The sequence below is a fragment of the Enhydra lutris genome, unplaced genomic scaffold (genome assembly GCF_002288905.1).
Source record: "Enhydra lutris kenyoni isolate GAN:26980312 unplaced genomic scaffold, ASM228890v2 scaffoldscaffold92, whole genome shotgun sequence".
NCBI lineage: Eukaryota > Metazoa > Chordata > Mammalia > Carnivora > Mustelidae > Enhydra > Enhydra lutris.
In genome coordinates this window covers 3,579,559-3,595,842 of record NW_019154176.1, presented here as the reverse complement: position 1 = coordinate 3,595,842, position 16,284 = coordinate 3,579,559, and the positions used below count along the sequence as shown (strand labels likewise).

Genomic DNA, 16,284 nt, shown 5'->3' with positions numbered 1-16,284 from the left:
CCTAAAGGCTTCCCCACATTCACCACATTGAAAGGGTTTCTCTCCAGTATGAGGTCTCAAACTTTCCTTAAGATATGAGGGATTACTGAAGGCTTTCTCACATTCACCACATTCAAAGGGCTTCTCTCCACTATGAGTTCGCAGATGTTTTTTAAGGACCGAGGGCCAAACAAAAGCTTTCCCACATTCCTTACATTGATAGGGTTTCTCTCCGGTGTGAATTCTCAAATGTACACTAAGTCGTGAGGAATTAGTAAAGGCTTTCCCACACTCCTTACATTGATAGGGCTTCTCTCCAGTGTGAATTCTCAAATGTTCATTAAGAATTGAGGAACTACTGAGGGCTTTCCCACACTCCTTACACTTATAGGGCTTCTCACCACTGTGAGTCTGAACATGTTTCCGAAGGACTGACAGCCAAGCAAAGTGTTTCCCACACTCCTTACATTGATAGGGCTTCTCTCCAGTGTGAATTCTCAAATGTTCATTAAGAACCGAAGAACGACTGACGGCTTTCCCACACTCCTTACATTGATAGGGCTTCTCGCCACTGTGAGTACGAACATGTTTCCGAAGGAGTGAGGGCCACTGGAAGTGTTTCCCACATTCTTTACATCGATAGGGTTTCTCTCCAGTGTGAATTCTCAAATGCACACAAAGGCGCGAGGATGTAGTGAAGGCTTTCCTACATTCACTACATTCAAAGGGTTTTCTTCCACCATGAAGTCGAATGATACGATTATCGAGGCACTTGGAATCTGCATAAGACTTCCCACACTGTTTACCTTCATGGGGTTCGTGAGCAGCCCGTGTCTGCACATGCTCCTTTTGGCCTGCTGAGAAAACTGAAGTTTTTATAAATTGCTTCCATTCACTGAAATCTCTTCCATTGTGAGTTCTCCTATGTGCCTGAAAGTGTGAACGACTAATGAACGTTTTCCCACAGTCACTGCATTCAAAAGTCTTATCTGCCACGCTGGTTCTCTCACACACTGCATGTGGAGTCCGCCTGTAGACTTTACCACACTGATTAAACTCAGAAAGTTTCTCTCTAGTAGAGTTTTTCTTTTGCAGATTAAGGAGGCCACTGTGATACTGATTACACTCAAAACTGTTCCCTCTATTTTGAGTTCTCATGTGTGTCTTAAGGTTTAAATGTTTATTCAAGACTTTTCCACCTTGCTCACAGTCAAAGAGTTCTGCTCCATGGTGGTTCCTCTCCTGTTGATGGAAGGGATGAAAGATGATGACAGGATTTTCAGACTGCTGATAAATTTCAACCTTATAGTGCAAGAAACATGGTGATGATATGACTCTTAGCATTTTCATTACATAAATACAGGTCCTGTTGATTTCTTTCAAGTTAAACCACAGAAACTGTCTGCCAAAAACTGACGCCATCTACTCTTAAGATCATTCTATTAAAATTTCACGAAAATGTTTAAAGATTCAATGACAAGTTATATATCTGGGAATGTGTACTTGTGGCATCTAGAGAGCAACAATTTTCAAGATAGATTTGGATTATAAATGCCAAGTCGTCATATTCAGAGTATCTCCGAATTACTCTGTCTTTGGTGAATGCCATTTGTCTCAAGTATCTCACACTTGCACTGAATTTTGTAACAGGACCACCAATCTTTTTTGAATGTGGAATATAAGAAATATCACATATCAATCTTACTTTCTGTATTTCAATGGCTGTTTTTCCTCCAAAAAATTCCTGGTGAGATGCTGATCCTTTCGTTTGAGGCTGTGTTTCCCATTCTAAAGTAAAATAAAACACAAATTTAAATATTTGCAGGAAGAAATCATAGGCTAAACAATTTTCTTTCTCCTTTTTTTTTTTTTTTTTAAGATCTTATTTATTTGGGCGCCCGGGTGGCTCAGTCAGTTAAGTGTCTGCATTTGGCTCAGGTCATCATCCCAGAGTCCTGGGATCAAGTCCCATGTCAGTCTCTCTGCTCAGCAGGGAGCCTGCTTCTCCTCCCTCTGCCTGCAGCTCTCCCTGCTTATGCTCTCTCTCTGCCAAATAAATAAATAAAATCTTAAAAAAAAAAAAGATTTATTTGACAGAGAGACAGCGAGAGAGAGAGAGAATACAAGCAGGGGGAATGGAAGAGGGAGAAACAGGCTTCCTGCTGAGCAGGGAGCCCTATGTGGGGCTCAATCCCAGGACCCTGGGATTATGATATGAGCCAAAGGCAGATGCTTAATGACTGAACCACCCAGGCACCACTAAACAATTTTAAATGAAGACTCATTAAATTAAGACATATTTTCATATTAAAAATGGTGAAATAACAAGAAAAAACGTTCACCTGTTTGTTTTTGGGGAATATATGACAATAAGTGTGTAGGGACAGACTTCAGTGGCTTACTAAAAAATAATTTTCTGAAAATCAAACAAGATGTCAAACAATAACAAAATATTATCAAGGTAATATATTACCAAGTAGACATGTGAAAAATACCTGGACAAGGAGGATACACCAAAATTATAAACTTAAAGAATCAGAACAGATCATTTGTGAGATCATAGGAATTTTAAGTAAAAGACTGAAGGAACCTGAAGATATCCCAAACATCAGAGGTAAATGGTTTCATCCCTCTGAGACCAATGTATCTTAAAATTTTACACATTAAAGTTGCAAAAATGCCATCCTTCAGAATGACCAGTTAGGCCTGTTAACAGCACTCACCTTGGAAAACTCCCTTCTCCACTGTCCTCAACTCTTGTTGTTCCAACCAAGCGATCAGTTTAGGTTTCGACAGTTGATATTCTGTCCACAGGAAAAGGTACATTAACAGGAGAGGCTCATGCAAGAGAAGACAAAGCCTCCAATGACTCTAGAACTATATTTCTAATGAAAGCCATGAAATTATCCCCAAAGGACCAAAAAAGGCAAGTACTCCCCTTCTGTGACAGGAGATAAGTTATCTCTTGACACCTGAAAGCCAAATTTGAATGTATATACATATTTACAGAGCATAAAGGTACTCAAATAGGAAATTAAGATGATGAAAGATCTTCATTCTGATGGGGAAACCACTACAAGAGTGGTCCTCAAACGCTGGAGTGCATCACAATCAGCAGGATGGCTTACTGAAACACAGAAGATGGGGAGACAACCCCAGCTTTATAACTCAGAATGTCAGAAGTGGAGTCTAAGAATGTAAATTCCAAACAGAGGGTCACATTTACAGAACACGCATTGCAGACGATAACCTGCTAGTGCAGGGCTATGTGTCTCTTTTTTCCAATTATGTTCAGAGAGCATCACCAAGGCTGGAAACACAGTAAGTATATGACACACATCTGGAATGCTGGCAGACTTACCTACTGCTACCAGGTTCTGGTAGTTCTCCAGCATCACATTTCTGTATAGGTTTCTCTGAGTAAGGTCCAATAATAGCCACTCCTCCTGGGTGAAGTCCACTGCCACATCCTCGAAGGTCACTGCAATCTAATCCATCACACCCATGTTGGCTTGAGACAAGAAACATCTCCACCAACGTTCACAGGAGAATGAGGACAGGAGATTCAATACCTATGCAGGTCTAGGAGATTTCTCTTTATCCTCCCACGGTTCTGTGGTCCTCGATCCTCTTCTTCCCATCTAAACTCACTCACTGCTCATCTCCACTCATATGGCTTTAATGGCACCTTTTAAGCTTATCTCAGAAAAACCAGAGTAGGAGTTCTTATTTCCCTCCAGTGCAGTAGACTTCTAAGCACACTAAAGATCCTTGATAAACAGCACAGAATGACTAAATTCATTGAAAAAGATACTTACACCCTCCTTACCATGTCAGAACACAGCAAGGTGGAACTATGTACCTGTTATCCATGAGGTTCATAGGTGATTAGTGAAATACTAAGATTATTTTCAGAGTAATCCCTTTTTAATATGAGTTTCCACTTCCAGGGAAAATGCAACTGGGGATTCAGTCCTTGTACAGAGTTTATTTGCCTTAGGAAGCTCAAAACACAGATGTGCCTAGAAGTAATGTATCCACCTGGTGGATGTAAGTATGGTATTCCGTTGACTGATATGTTTTTTTAATTACCTGTTGATAATTTTTCAGCCAGACAGCCACCATCCTTTCTGCCTCTGTTTTTTCCTCAGGCAGATAAAAAGGATCTCTAGAAAGATCTAGAGGAAAAAAAAGAATGCAGCATGACCAGAATCACCTACCTGAAAAATCATTCCATCCTAGTTTGAGATTTCCATATATTCCTGTACACTCAAGAAATCTCACAGAAATACACACTACTGCCATAAAATATCAGAGTAGCCCTCCCTCACCCAGAGCCATAAAAGGGACATGCTAGACATACCACCCACAAGGAAAGGGGTCATCGCCTTATTTTACAGATATGGAAACCCAACCCCTGGGAAATCCAATTCTTTATTTGCCCAAGATAATAAAATTCATCAATGGGATTATGCAGCACCAAGTCCCAAAGCACACACACCAGGAAGCTGACTTAGGTAACAGCATTCTCTGGCCTATTTCAGCTCTTTCTAGGTGAACCAGCAGCCTGACTGCCTAGACGCAGATCCAGGCCCTATACTGTGTAGGGGTGACCTTTAAGAATCGTCTGAAAATGAGAATCAACACTGACTTACCATGGCTCAGATCAACAGCTGCCATCCTGGGAGAGTGATGAGGTTTGGTGAGAAATCGGATGCCAAGATCACTTCAGTGCAACTTAAGAATCTGAGTAAATACGGCAGTCTTCATTACTCTTGGCACAATGTTACCCAGAGTATCTTTCATTCATATCAATCATCAATCAGTAAGCATTACTAATCCACTATCAAACATCATACATTAGCTCTCTCTCAGTAGAGGATATACGGGAAATCCACTAAAAATGTTATAACCTTTGGCATGAAAGTCAGTAATAGTAATGTTACCATTTCCTTACAACAGACATATGACAGATATCTGTCTTACTAGGAGCTGTACGTGTATCAGCTCACCTAATTGTTGTAACAATCCTTTACAGTAGATATCATCTGCCCTGTTTAATAGCTGATAAAGCTAGATTCACAGAACACTAATCACTGGTCCGATACTATCCAATTATGAAAAAAAAGAGATCCACAATTGAATGCAGACAGGCTTCTCTCAAATGTTTGAGATCCTGAGGTTCTTATTCCCCAATATGATCAGACGTCATTCTAGACCTGCCTTGTCCATTCTGGTAGCCAGCAGCTACATGGGCCATTGAGTAACTGATATGCAGTTAGCAAAATCAGGATTTTAGATTTTATTTATTTTTAATTAAATTTTAAATTTTAAACTTTTTGCAGGTTTATTAGAAAACTTAAAAGTTTCCATAAACTTAAACATCTTTCTCAACTGTATTTATTACATGATCCAAACACATAAAATACATCTGATGAAAATTTTGTGTCCAGTGAATTCTGAATACTTAGTATGAGAAGAATTTAAAATACTTCAATTCTTTTTTTTTTTTTTTAAAGATTTTATTTATTTATTTGACAGAGATCACAAGCAGGCAGAGAGGCAGGCAGAGAGAGAGGAGGAAGCAGGCTCCCTGCCGAGCAGAGAGCCCGATGCGGGGCTCGATCCCAGGACCCTGAGATCATGACCCGAGCCGAAGGCAGCGGCCCAACCCACTGAGCCACCCAGGCGCCCCAAAATACTTCAATTCTTATATGGGGTTCCATGCTGAAATATATTCAATAGATGGGATAAAGTATATTATTACATAAGATTTCCTTCTTGTTTGTTTATTGCAGTTACAGAAAAGCTTTTACCATATACTTGGCCTACACATTATATTTCCATTCACCAGCACTGGCCTAGAATACTGCTGGGTATTATGAAGAGGAGCAAAATGAAGTGTTTAATTTGGTAACACCCTTGAGCTTCACTTCATGGAGCTGAGAGTGGTTTGGAGCCCTGCACCGCCTTTTCATTTATCTAATAGGCTTATTCCTTCCTTCTTTCCATAAATAATTAAGAAATTGTGGTCCTGTCCTAGGCATTATGCAGAAAACGGTGAAATATACAGAAAATGTCCCGGGGCTTAATGGCCCATTATTCCCAAGGGACAAGATATTCAATTATTAATGGACACATCCGTTTATGAAGCAAAAACTCAAATAAGTGAAAAAAATAAAGAGTATCCTATACACAAATACAAATGTATACACAAATATTTTGGTTTGCTTCTTGGGTAATATGACAGAAAAAGGGAAGGCTGTTCTAAATAGGACCCAGAATTTTAAGAAAAATAATGCTAGAAAGATTTTAGAAAACTCAGAAGACTCTTCAAGTATTCAACAGAAGGGTCTTGATTGAGGCTCAAAGCAATCAAAGTTTGCCCACTGCCCCTCGCCCTGGCAATGGAGCAATGCCAAATCAGCCTGTCAGTGATCTATTTTTAGGAATCTTTCACAGAACTTCCTTATTATTATAACTTCTGTTTTCACCAAGCTTTTATTTTATTTTTATTCCTTTCTTAATAAGGCTTCCTTCTATCTTTTAACCTGATACAGCTTCAAGGACAACTCCTGTGTTGAACATTATTGACTCTCTTTAATAAACTGAACAGAGAACAGCAGCCCAAATGCTATCTACAGAGTAGATAAGATGTGGGGGTTGATTTCATCAAGTCTTTGTCTGGAGCCAGATGCTGAGTTCCTTGAAAGACACTCACTCAGCTGCATTATGAGCGCTATGGCTCACTCGGAAGATGTACACAGAAACACTTGCCTTGGGAATCCAAGTGAATGCTAGGCTTAGCTGTTACCTCAGTAATGATTACAAAGACTGTGGTGAGAGACAGAGTCTTATGACTAGAGTTGCACAGAAAATGGCATGCTCGTATCAAGGTCTGATAATCACAAAGCCTCAAGACAGCTCTCAAAAAGGACATTTTTTGTGGCCATAGGACTGACACCGCTGAAAATCAAACATGAAATTTAACTGCACAGGTAAAATTACAACCACAATTAGAGTGTCTATATCAACTAGTTGTTCATGTGAAAATTAAGGCACTGATAAGGGAAGAATGAGATTTAAAAACGAATGGGGACACTGAGTCAGACCAAGATGAAAGTCACAATCTCGAATCCACAAGACACCAACTCTCCCTCATCAGGAAGTCTCCTGCCCTTTGGTTTGTGAGATGAGCCTTCCTCTGCTTAAAAATACCGAAGAACTCTCACTTGGGGCAAAAGTCTTAGAAGGAAATGCTCCTTCTCTTCAAGATCCACCCAAACTACCTGCTACTGCCTCTAGTGGCATAATGAATTCATAGTCCAGGGTAACAGGGATACAAGTCAATGCAAGATAAAATAGCTTGTACAACAAAACAGTTCCAACTAGTATAATATGTAGAAGAAACCTGAGTACCCTGTCGGGGAATAAACTGTAAGCGTGCCAGACCCTTAAGTGTGGAATATAACAATAAACTGGGCCAAATTCATTGACATGGGGACTTATTATAATGACGGTCTGGGTTTAATATATACTACCTCATGGACTCAGGGAAAGCTCCAACAGCTTACTTGCTTGGATGGTACCATAGACTCAATGGTGACCTACAGTAATGAGTTCAAATGTCAGAAATTCCACCACAAAATGGGAAGGGGCAAATCCCAGGGAGATAGCAATGTGGCACTGGATTTATCCTGTGTGATACACAGCCCCATTCCCCACTCTACGTTGAGGGAACAGAAGAGTCTCCACAAGGGTATAGAGAAACAGGTAAGTAGATGGCCTCCATCCTAGAAGCCTCTGTGGTTATTCTCCAGGATAGGTGAGGTACGACTTTAGGGGCTATACGATCACTGAGTTCCCTGATTTCAGTGGGGATGATGAGAAGCCAGAGAGGCAGAAATCAAGTGGGCAGCACTTAATTGCCATAGACAAAGTAGGTATGTGAACTGTCAAGAGCAGTGGGAATGAAACAGGAATCAGAGTGCTCTGGCCCGCAGAAATCACTAGCAGTGGCTAACTGATCCCAGCCTAACTGGTCCCTTGCAATGAAATAGATATGCAGCCTGTTCTAGCAGAGCTCAACAAATCTGCTCTACCAGTCCATACAGTATGTTGCAGGCATAGCAGGCCAAATACCGTCTGTGCTATATAAACTCAAGTCTGTCTCTGTGGTTTCAAAGAAGCCATAGAAAATATGTAAACCAGGGGCACGTGGGTGGCTCAGTAGTTAAGCATCTGCCTTTGGCTCAGGTCATGGTCCCAGGGTCCTGGGATTGAGCCCTGCATCAGGCTCCCTTGCTCGGCGGGGAGCCTGTTCTCCCTCTGTCTGCTTCTCCCTCTGCTTGTGCTCTCTGTCAAATAAATAAGTAAAATATTTTTTAAAAAATGTAAACCAATGAATATGGTTAAGTTTGTCTAAAGCTGTATTTACAGAAACAGGTGGAGAGCCAGATTTGGCCTAGGGTTCAGTTTGCCAACCTATGTACTAGAATTTTGTTTGATGTCTATAACTAGAAACCTCAAGTACAGTAACCAAAACTCAGATTTGACTGACCACAGTGGAAAATCACAGCCGCCTAACCAACAATATCACAAACTTGGGACTCCTTCAGCAAAGGAAGGATCTTGCATCATCACCACTAGTCACACTATAAACCTTCCTACAGGCTCTTCATAAAAGGATGTACAGTCATTTACAAGTGACTATGCATGGGGGAAAAGGAAATATTCAGACAGTCTCTAAGAGGACAATAATTCCTGAGGATCCAAAATATCATTCTGGCACACCACCAAAGCAGAGACTTAGGAGGTGATTTAAAAAAAAAAAATCAACCTTCAGTGAACGCAGACTGGACCCAGCTGCAGCAAGCACCCACCCTGTGTTTATTTCTTTCCCTAAAACCTAAATATGTAATTGGAATTTTTGGCAACTAGCAGAATTTCCTTATCTCTGACCCATAGTGTAAGGACCATTATGGTAGGAAAAGCTGAAAGGAGTATCCTGAAATTCCCCACCACTGGATAATATAATCCAGAAACAATACCAACATTGCAGGAGGAGATACAAAGATTAATGCTTCAAAAGATTAGTTGCACCTATATCCTTCCCGTTTTCATTAATACACAAGTTATTACAGGATAACTTTACAATTTAGTCTTTAGGTAACTGATTTTCATGAGATTATAACTAAATTTGAGCAGTAGTTACTATGGACCGTGAGGGAGATAAAATACTTGATGTACATTATAACTCCTTTTTTTAAAAGACTTTATTTATTTGACACACAGAGAAAGATCACAAGTAGGCAGAGAGGCAGGCAGAGAGAGAGGAGGAAGCAGGCTCCCCGCTGAGCAGAGAGCCCGATGCGGGGCTCGATCCCAGGACCCTGAGATGATGACCTGAGCCAAAAGCAGAGGTTTAACCCACTGAGCTACCCAGGCGCCCCACATTATAACTCCTTTATGCAACATAATCTGAAGTACAAATCACCCACAAGATAGTCTGTGAAAGATCTTTTGAAGCTTCTGGACCTGAATAGCTGGCAAACTATAAAACACAGGGCTGTTTCTGGAAATCAAGTTTTACTGGAACAAAACCATATCCATTTATTAAGGTTTATGGTTGCCTGTGCACTACAAAAGCAGAGCTGAGTAATTCCAGGCCTTTTGGCCCACAAATCATAAAGTAGTCACTGAAAGAGGACTGCAACTACCTCCATTTTGGCCTCAAACTTTCCAATTGATTAAGGTCTTCTTTCCAGCTCATCCCTTAACTCAGGCAAAAGTCCAAAAGGGCAAAGCATTTCTGATGGGAACTGAAACTTCCTGCTCAAGCTTTAAGGACTGCCCTGAGCTAGCAAGACCCCATGTGACTGACTCCAAGGCAATGATGGCCCTGATCTTTGCTCACCTGCAGGTACCCGCTGACCTCTGTCCCACATGCGCCTTATAAAAAACTGGAAGTATTTTCAGAACTTTGACGACCATCTTTGAGACACTAGTTCCCTCTCTTCCTGGTACTGGCCTCACTGACATGTATTTCTACCTTGTTTCACCACCACTCATTTCTCTCTCTCTTTTTTTTAAAGACTTTATTTATTTACTTCACAGACAGAGATCACAAGCTGGCGGGTGGAGGGGGGGGGAGCAGGATCCCGGCTGAGCAGAGAGCCCGATGCGGGGCTCGATCCCAGGGCCCTGGGATCATGACCTGAGCCGAAGGCAGAGGCTTTAACCCACTGAGCCACCCAGGCGCCCCTCTCGTCTTTGATTTTGTCAGCGACCAGTGGCCGAACCTGGTCTGTTTTTAGAGCCCCAGAGACAGGTGCTCTTGCACCCCTGGCCCCCCATTACATTACTACCTTGGCCTTTTCTGACACAAAGTCTACCAACCTCTATACTGGACCCAATGACCATATTACAAAATTACAAGATGAACAAAGCTTTTAAACACATCATGGAAATAAAATCACAAATATCAAAAGTATGAGTTTCTCAAAAAAATGTGACTCTTCCAAGTCAGTATTCTGAAGAAATAGCTCTGCTTTAGCTTAAAAGTGACTAAGAGACATAAACATATATATTGTCATATAAAGCTTAACTGAGTCCTAGATCCAAAAATGTTCAAAAACACTTTGAGACAATGTATAGGATTTTAGTTTTCACAGCGCAGGTATCAGTTAACATTTTTAATTTTCTGGGGTGAAATCAATGTATTATCGTTTTAGTAGCAAAATGTCCTTATACTTAGGAAATACATCACCGGTCTTTTTTTTTAACTTTTTAAAAAGGTTTTATTTATTTATTTGACAGAGAGAGAGAGAGACCAAGCAGGGGGAGTAGCAGGCAGAGGCAGAGGGAGAAGGAGACTCCTGCTCTGTGGGGCTCGATCGCAGGACCCCGGGATCATGACCTGAACCGAAGACAGACGCTCAACCAACTGAGCCACCCAGGCGCCAACACTACCGAGTATTTAAAGGTCAAGTATCACGCCTGCAATTTATTTCCTTTTTACTCTCAATACATGTCGTTATCCAGAGAGCGCAACCATGCAAAATGCGAAAATGGGCGAACCTACTTCGACCACATTCATTGCAGTAGTATTTACATTTCCTTTAGGTTAAGATCTTTGGAAACAAAAATGTCGGGGAAATACACGTCCTGTAGTTGTGAAATTCAATTATTTAAAAGTGGGGTAATAAAGCCTCCAATCTTTTCTCCAGGGGTCCCCTAGTTTGAAACCTGGTGGGGATGGACGGGTTCAGGAGGAAAGGATGTTAAGGTAGGTGAAAACTGCTTCTCTGTAGTACACTTGTGGTGCACGCGTGTATCACTAGCTTCTGAAATATGCCCACTACTGACGTCCGAGAAAGCATATTACCTTCCGACTAAGACACGGTGTGTCCAAAATAAAGGACGAGTGTGACAAAGCCACATTCTCTTCCGCACGAAAAGAAAACGCAAGCCCTTGTGAACCAACTTTCCCAATGCTCACCAGTCAGGTCCCCGAGGAGGCGGAGTCTGGGTCACTCCTAACAGCTGAAATTCTTTACCTCCTTGAGAAAAGTCACAAAGGCTGCTTGCGCAGTGGATACAAAAGACCCCCCGGAAGCGGCCTCACAGCAGGTCCACAGCGGCTCGGGGCGGGAACCGCCGGCCTCAATGGCCTCTCGGCCGATCTAGGCGGATGCGCACCCCTCAGCAGGCCCATCCGCGACCCTGACTAAACCCGTCCCTGCGTTCCCTCCTCCTTCACTCCCGTTCACGCCACCCTTACCACAGCCAACCCACAGCTGACCACTACCGTCCCCAAGGGCTGAACGCGGCCCACAGTAGGTAGCCGGAAGAGACCCCGGCGGGCGTGTGACGCAACTTCCGCTTCCTGCCGGGGGGGGGGGCTCGAGGGGCGGGGCTTCTACTTCAGACCGCAGAACTGTGGCTCCCTCATTCGCCAGCTGAATGGCGGGTTGGGCTGCGGCTACGTTTGAGGCGGGAATGCGGCCGGGAGGACACGGCGGGGGCTGGAACCAGGTAAGTGGGCGCGGCTGCGGGCGGACGGCGGGACCCGTGCGCGGGGTGGGCCGGGGTGGCGTGGGGCGAGCCCCAGCTGCAGTTTGCGCGGTGGGAGGACACCCCTAGGCAAACCCAACGGCCTGCTCAGTGAAAAGGTTTCGTGTCTCCCTCCCCGCAATTCCTAGAGCCTGTACGGTCGTCGTTCCTTATCGATAAGCGCGAGAACCCAGCGGTCCATCCCATTTTTAGGCCTTTATTTTGAGTGTTATTGGGTGGCGTTTTTGCAGTAAATAGAGATCTTTTTTAACACGATTGGGTGATCCCATCTATTCAGGACTTAGGGGAGGGAAGTGGGGGCGTAATGGACGAAGTATGTGAAGGAGATTAAGAAGTACAGTCTTCCGGCTGTAAAATAAGTAAGGAGATGTCATGGACCCGCATATGGAATACAGTCAATGTAACATTTCACCATTCTTTGTATGGTAACAGCTGTAAACTAGACATTGTGGTGACCATTTCATGACGTGTATATGTGTCAAATCACTGTATGCTCCTGAAACTAATCCTTGTTTGTCAGTTGTTCATCAATAAAAAGAGAAACGTCTTGTTCTTGCGCATCATCAAATGTGTTTTATGCATCGACTGAATTGATAACCTCTCTTGCTGTGTTAATGTTTCATCTTTAATTGTACAAATATTTAATTGTTCTTTAACATCACCAAAAATGCCAAATTTATTAATTTACATCAACGTTATGGAAGTTAAAGAAAATAATTAATTTGTCTCACGGACGGGAAGGTGACTTATTAATTCATTCATTTCCAAACCCCATCTAGCAGTCACTAGGGTTAAAAGTGAGTCAGCTGATTGCTTGAAATCTAATGAACTTTAAGATCTTCAATTTGTCGGGGCGCCTGGGTGGCTCAGTGGGTTAAAGCCTCTGCCTTCGGCTCAGGTCATGATCCCAGGGTCCTGGAATCGAGCCCCGCATCGGGCTCTCTGCTCAGTGGGGAGCCTGCTTCCCTTCCTCTCTCTCTCTGCCTGCCTCTCTGCCTACTTGTGATCTCTGTCTGCCAAATAAATAAATAAAAAATCTTTAAAAAAAAAAAAAAAGATCTTCAATTTGTCCTGTTGAATGTTAACAGTATTGACATAAATAAATCCCTTCAGGTAAATGTGAATTTATATGTTTGCAGTATTCTCGCATACTTGAAAACTCATTTTCACAATTATCACAAGCATGAGGAAAAATTTTAGTATGTTCAATAGCAACATGCCTGTTAGCATTCATATTGAGTCTACTCTGAAAACCACATACTTGACATACAAAGAAGTTTTTATATTTGTCAAAGGGAATTTTGTAGGCGCCTGGATAGCTCAGTCAAATATCGAACTCTTGATTTGGGCTCAGGACATGATCTCAGGATCATGAGATCGAGCCTAAATCTGGCTCTGCATTCGGTGGGGAATCTCCTCAAGAGTCTCTCTCTCCTTCTCTTGCTGCCCCTCCCCGCAAAATGCCTTCTCTCAAAATAAATAAATAAAATATATTTTTAAAAGATTTTATTTATTTGACACAGAGATCACAGGCAGAGAGGCAGGCCGAGACGGGGGGCCGGGTTGGGGGGAGCAGGCTCCCTGCTGAGCAGAGAGCTCGATGCACAGGGCTTGATCCCAGGACCCTGAGATCATGACCTGAGCCAAAGGCAGAGACTTAACCCACTGAGCCACCCAGGCGCCCCATCTATTTTTTAGAAAAGATTATTTTGCTAAAGAGGCTGTACTGTCCATGTTCTCCATTGTTATACTTAGAACTCAGTTAATTTACATGCATGTTCATTTGCCACATGGCTTTGCAAGTCTTCTGGATCATTGGTTTCATGTTTACAAAACTGACACTAGTACCATTCATCACAGCTGTGCTCCTGGAAATGTAGGTAGCCTTCGTTGCTTGAAGATAACTCTACATTGCACTGCTCACAGCAAGAAAGGTCACTAAAATGGGTGTCTGCAATGTGCTGGCCAAGGTTCTCAAAAATCGCTGTTTTATAGTTACAGTATTTACAAATGTAGGGATCCTCCTCATGCAGTTTGATGTGTTTAATCAGAAGCATGTTGGTAGAGAAACTTTCCTTGCATATTCAACACATTTGAATTAGTACCTTTGTGCTTCAGCATCATATGCTGCTTTATAGCAGAAAAATATTTGCTGTTGAACTCACAAAGTTCGCACCTTTTTAAAGATTTTATTCATTTGTTTGACAGACAGATCACAAGTAGGCAGAGAGGCAGGCAGAGAGAGAGAGAGGAGGAAGCAGGCTCCCTGCTGAACAGAGAGCCTGATTCGGGGCTTGATCTCAGGACCCTGGGATCATGACCTGAGCCGAAGGCAGAGGCTTTAACCCACTGAGCCACCCAGGCGACCCACATTTTTTTTTTTTTTTGGATTTTATTTATTTATTTGACAGACAGAGATTACAGGTAGGCAGAGAGGCAGGCAGAGATGGAGAAGGAAGCAGGCTCCATGCTAAGCAGAGAGCTCGATGTGGGGATCGATCCCAGGACCCTGGGATCATGACCTGAGCTGAAGGCAGAGGCTTTAACCCACAGAGCCACCCAGGCGCCCCTAAAGTTCGCATTTATAGAAATCACTGCTATTAGCTTTCAGTAAAGGCCAGTTCTGCTGGGCAGGCCCATTCAACGCTTGGCTCCTGTCACAAATTTTGCAAACTTTAACTGGTGGCTCCTCATCAGTTTGGTCTTAGAGACTCTCAGAGGAATTGTTTTCTGTCTCCAAATCGTAATCTCCAGAAATTGCATGCACTTCTGCAACAGTTAGAACATCTTCAGCAGTGTGAACTTCTATAGGACTCTCCTCTTGAGTTTGTTGGTTGGCCAATTCAGATGAGTCACACTCTTCATCACAAATTTCAGTATCAGCAGATTTTTTTTTTTTTTCTTCCCACAAAAGGCAGTTTGGTCTAGAATTCTCAGTACATGACTGGGAACAAGGTAGTTAGAATTTCTATTTCTGGTCTTGATTACATCTGTAAATTTTGGCAAATCATTTGATGTCTCTTTATCAGAGTCATTCTTTCTGTTGTCAAAATATTTTAGTCTGGTTTTCTCATAGAACAAATACTATAACTGAACAGAAAAAATTCCATTGAATTCGTCTGCAATTCTGCTTATTCCAGAGGAATCTGAGTGACAAGAAGAGTGTAATGTCTTACTTTTTCTTGTTTTAGGATATTCATTCATATCTTTTCAATTTCATATAATTCTTTTTTTAAGATTTATTTATTTATTTGACAGAGAGAGAGATAGTGAGAGAGGGAATACATGCAGTGGGAGAGGGAGAAGCAGGCTTCCCGCTGAGCAGGGAGCCTGATGTGGGGCTCTACCCCAGAACCCTGGGATCATGACCTAAGCTGAAGGCAGATGCTTAACGACTAAGCCACCCAAGCGCCCTTCAATTTGGTGTAATTCTTAATACTGTAGTGAGAGGAAATGAATTACAAGGAAGCTTTCACAGATGCTAAAAAATGCCAGGATCCCAGGGCTGCAGTACTGTGACCGTCATGCTCCTGAGAACTGCCCCAGCCTAGGCCCTCTCCCTCCTGCATGCCTCACACCCTGCCCTTCGGGCATCTGTACAAAGGCGTAAGTGTTATGTAGATGAAGAAGTCTAGGGGTGTTTTTGTTTTTTTTTTTTAAGATTTTATTTATGAGAGAGTATGGGGAGCAGAGGGAGAGACTGGGCAGACTTCTTGCTGGGCAGGAAATCTGCCCAGCAAGGAGCCCAATGGAGGGCCTGATTCCACGACCCTGAGATCATCAACCTGAGCCAGAACCAAGAGTGGACCCTTAACCGACTGAGCCACCCAAGCACCCCCAAAAAGACTATCTGCATTTCCTGCTTTAATTTAATTTTATTTTCTTAAAGATTTTATTTATTTATTTGACAGAAATCACAAGTAGGCAGAGAGGCAGGCAGAGAGAGAGGAGGAAGCAGGCTCCCCACTGAGCAGAGAGCCCGATGGGCTCGATCCCAGGACCCTGAGATCATGACCTGAGCCAAAGGCAGAGGCTTTTACCCACTAAGCCACCCAGGCGCCCATCCTGCTTTAATTTTAAAAGTCTCTTCAAGCTACAGATCGTATTCGGATTTTATCATTTTCTTCTTAAATATATTTAAAAACACTTAAATCTCTAATTTGCATGGAATGTATTTTGACATGTAGTGTGTGGTAGTGGATCCAGTCACATTTTTAACTCCAGAAAACA

The 16,284-nt window shown here is 42.5% G+C and overlaps 1 protein-coding gene and 1 pseudogene across 1 annotated transcript in view; both read right to left on the bottom strand.

The window, feature by feature from the left end:
* Positions 1 to 11,620, bottom strand: part of LOC111162545 (zinc finger protein 699) — an 82,956-nt gene extending 71,336 nt beyond the window's left edge. The window contains exons 1-7 of the mRNA XM_022527038.1: positions 11,480 to 11,620; positions 4,635 to 4,725; positions 4,072 to 4,157; positions 3,341 to 3,467; positions 2,703 to 2,783; positions 1,685 to 1,767; positions 94 to 1,221 (exon numbers count right to left, since the gene is read on the bottom strand). Of these exons, the coding sequence (XP_022382746.1) occupies positions 94 to 1,221; positions 1,685 to 1,767; positions 2,703 to 2,783; positions 3,341 to 3,467; positions 4,072 to 4,157; positions 4,635 to 4,659 (1,530 nt within the window). The 5' untranslated portion in view covers positions 4,660 to 4,725; positions 11,480 to 11,620. The remainder of the gene's footprint in view (positions 1 to 93; positions 1,222 to 1,684; positions 1,768 to 2,702; positions 2,784 to 3,340; positions 3,468 to 4,071; positions 4,158 to 4,634; positions 4,726 to 11,479) is intronic.
* Positions 11,621 to 13,093: 1,473 nt separating this feature from the next.
* Positions 13,094 to 15,258, bottom strand: LOC111162416 (annotated as a pseudogene).
* Between the last annotated feature and the right edge of the window lie 1,026 nt (positions 15,259 to 16,284).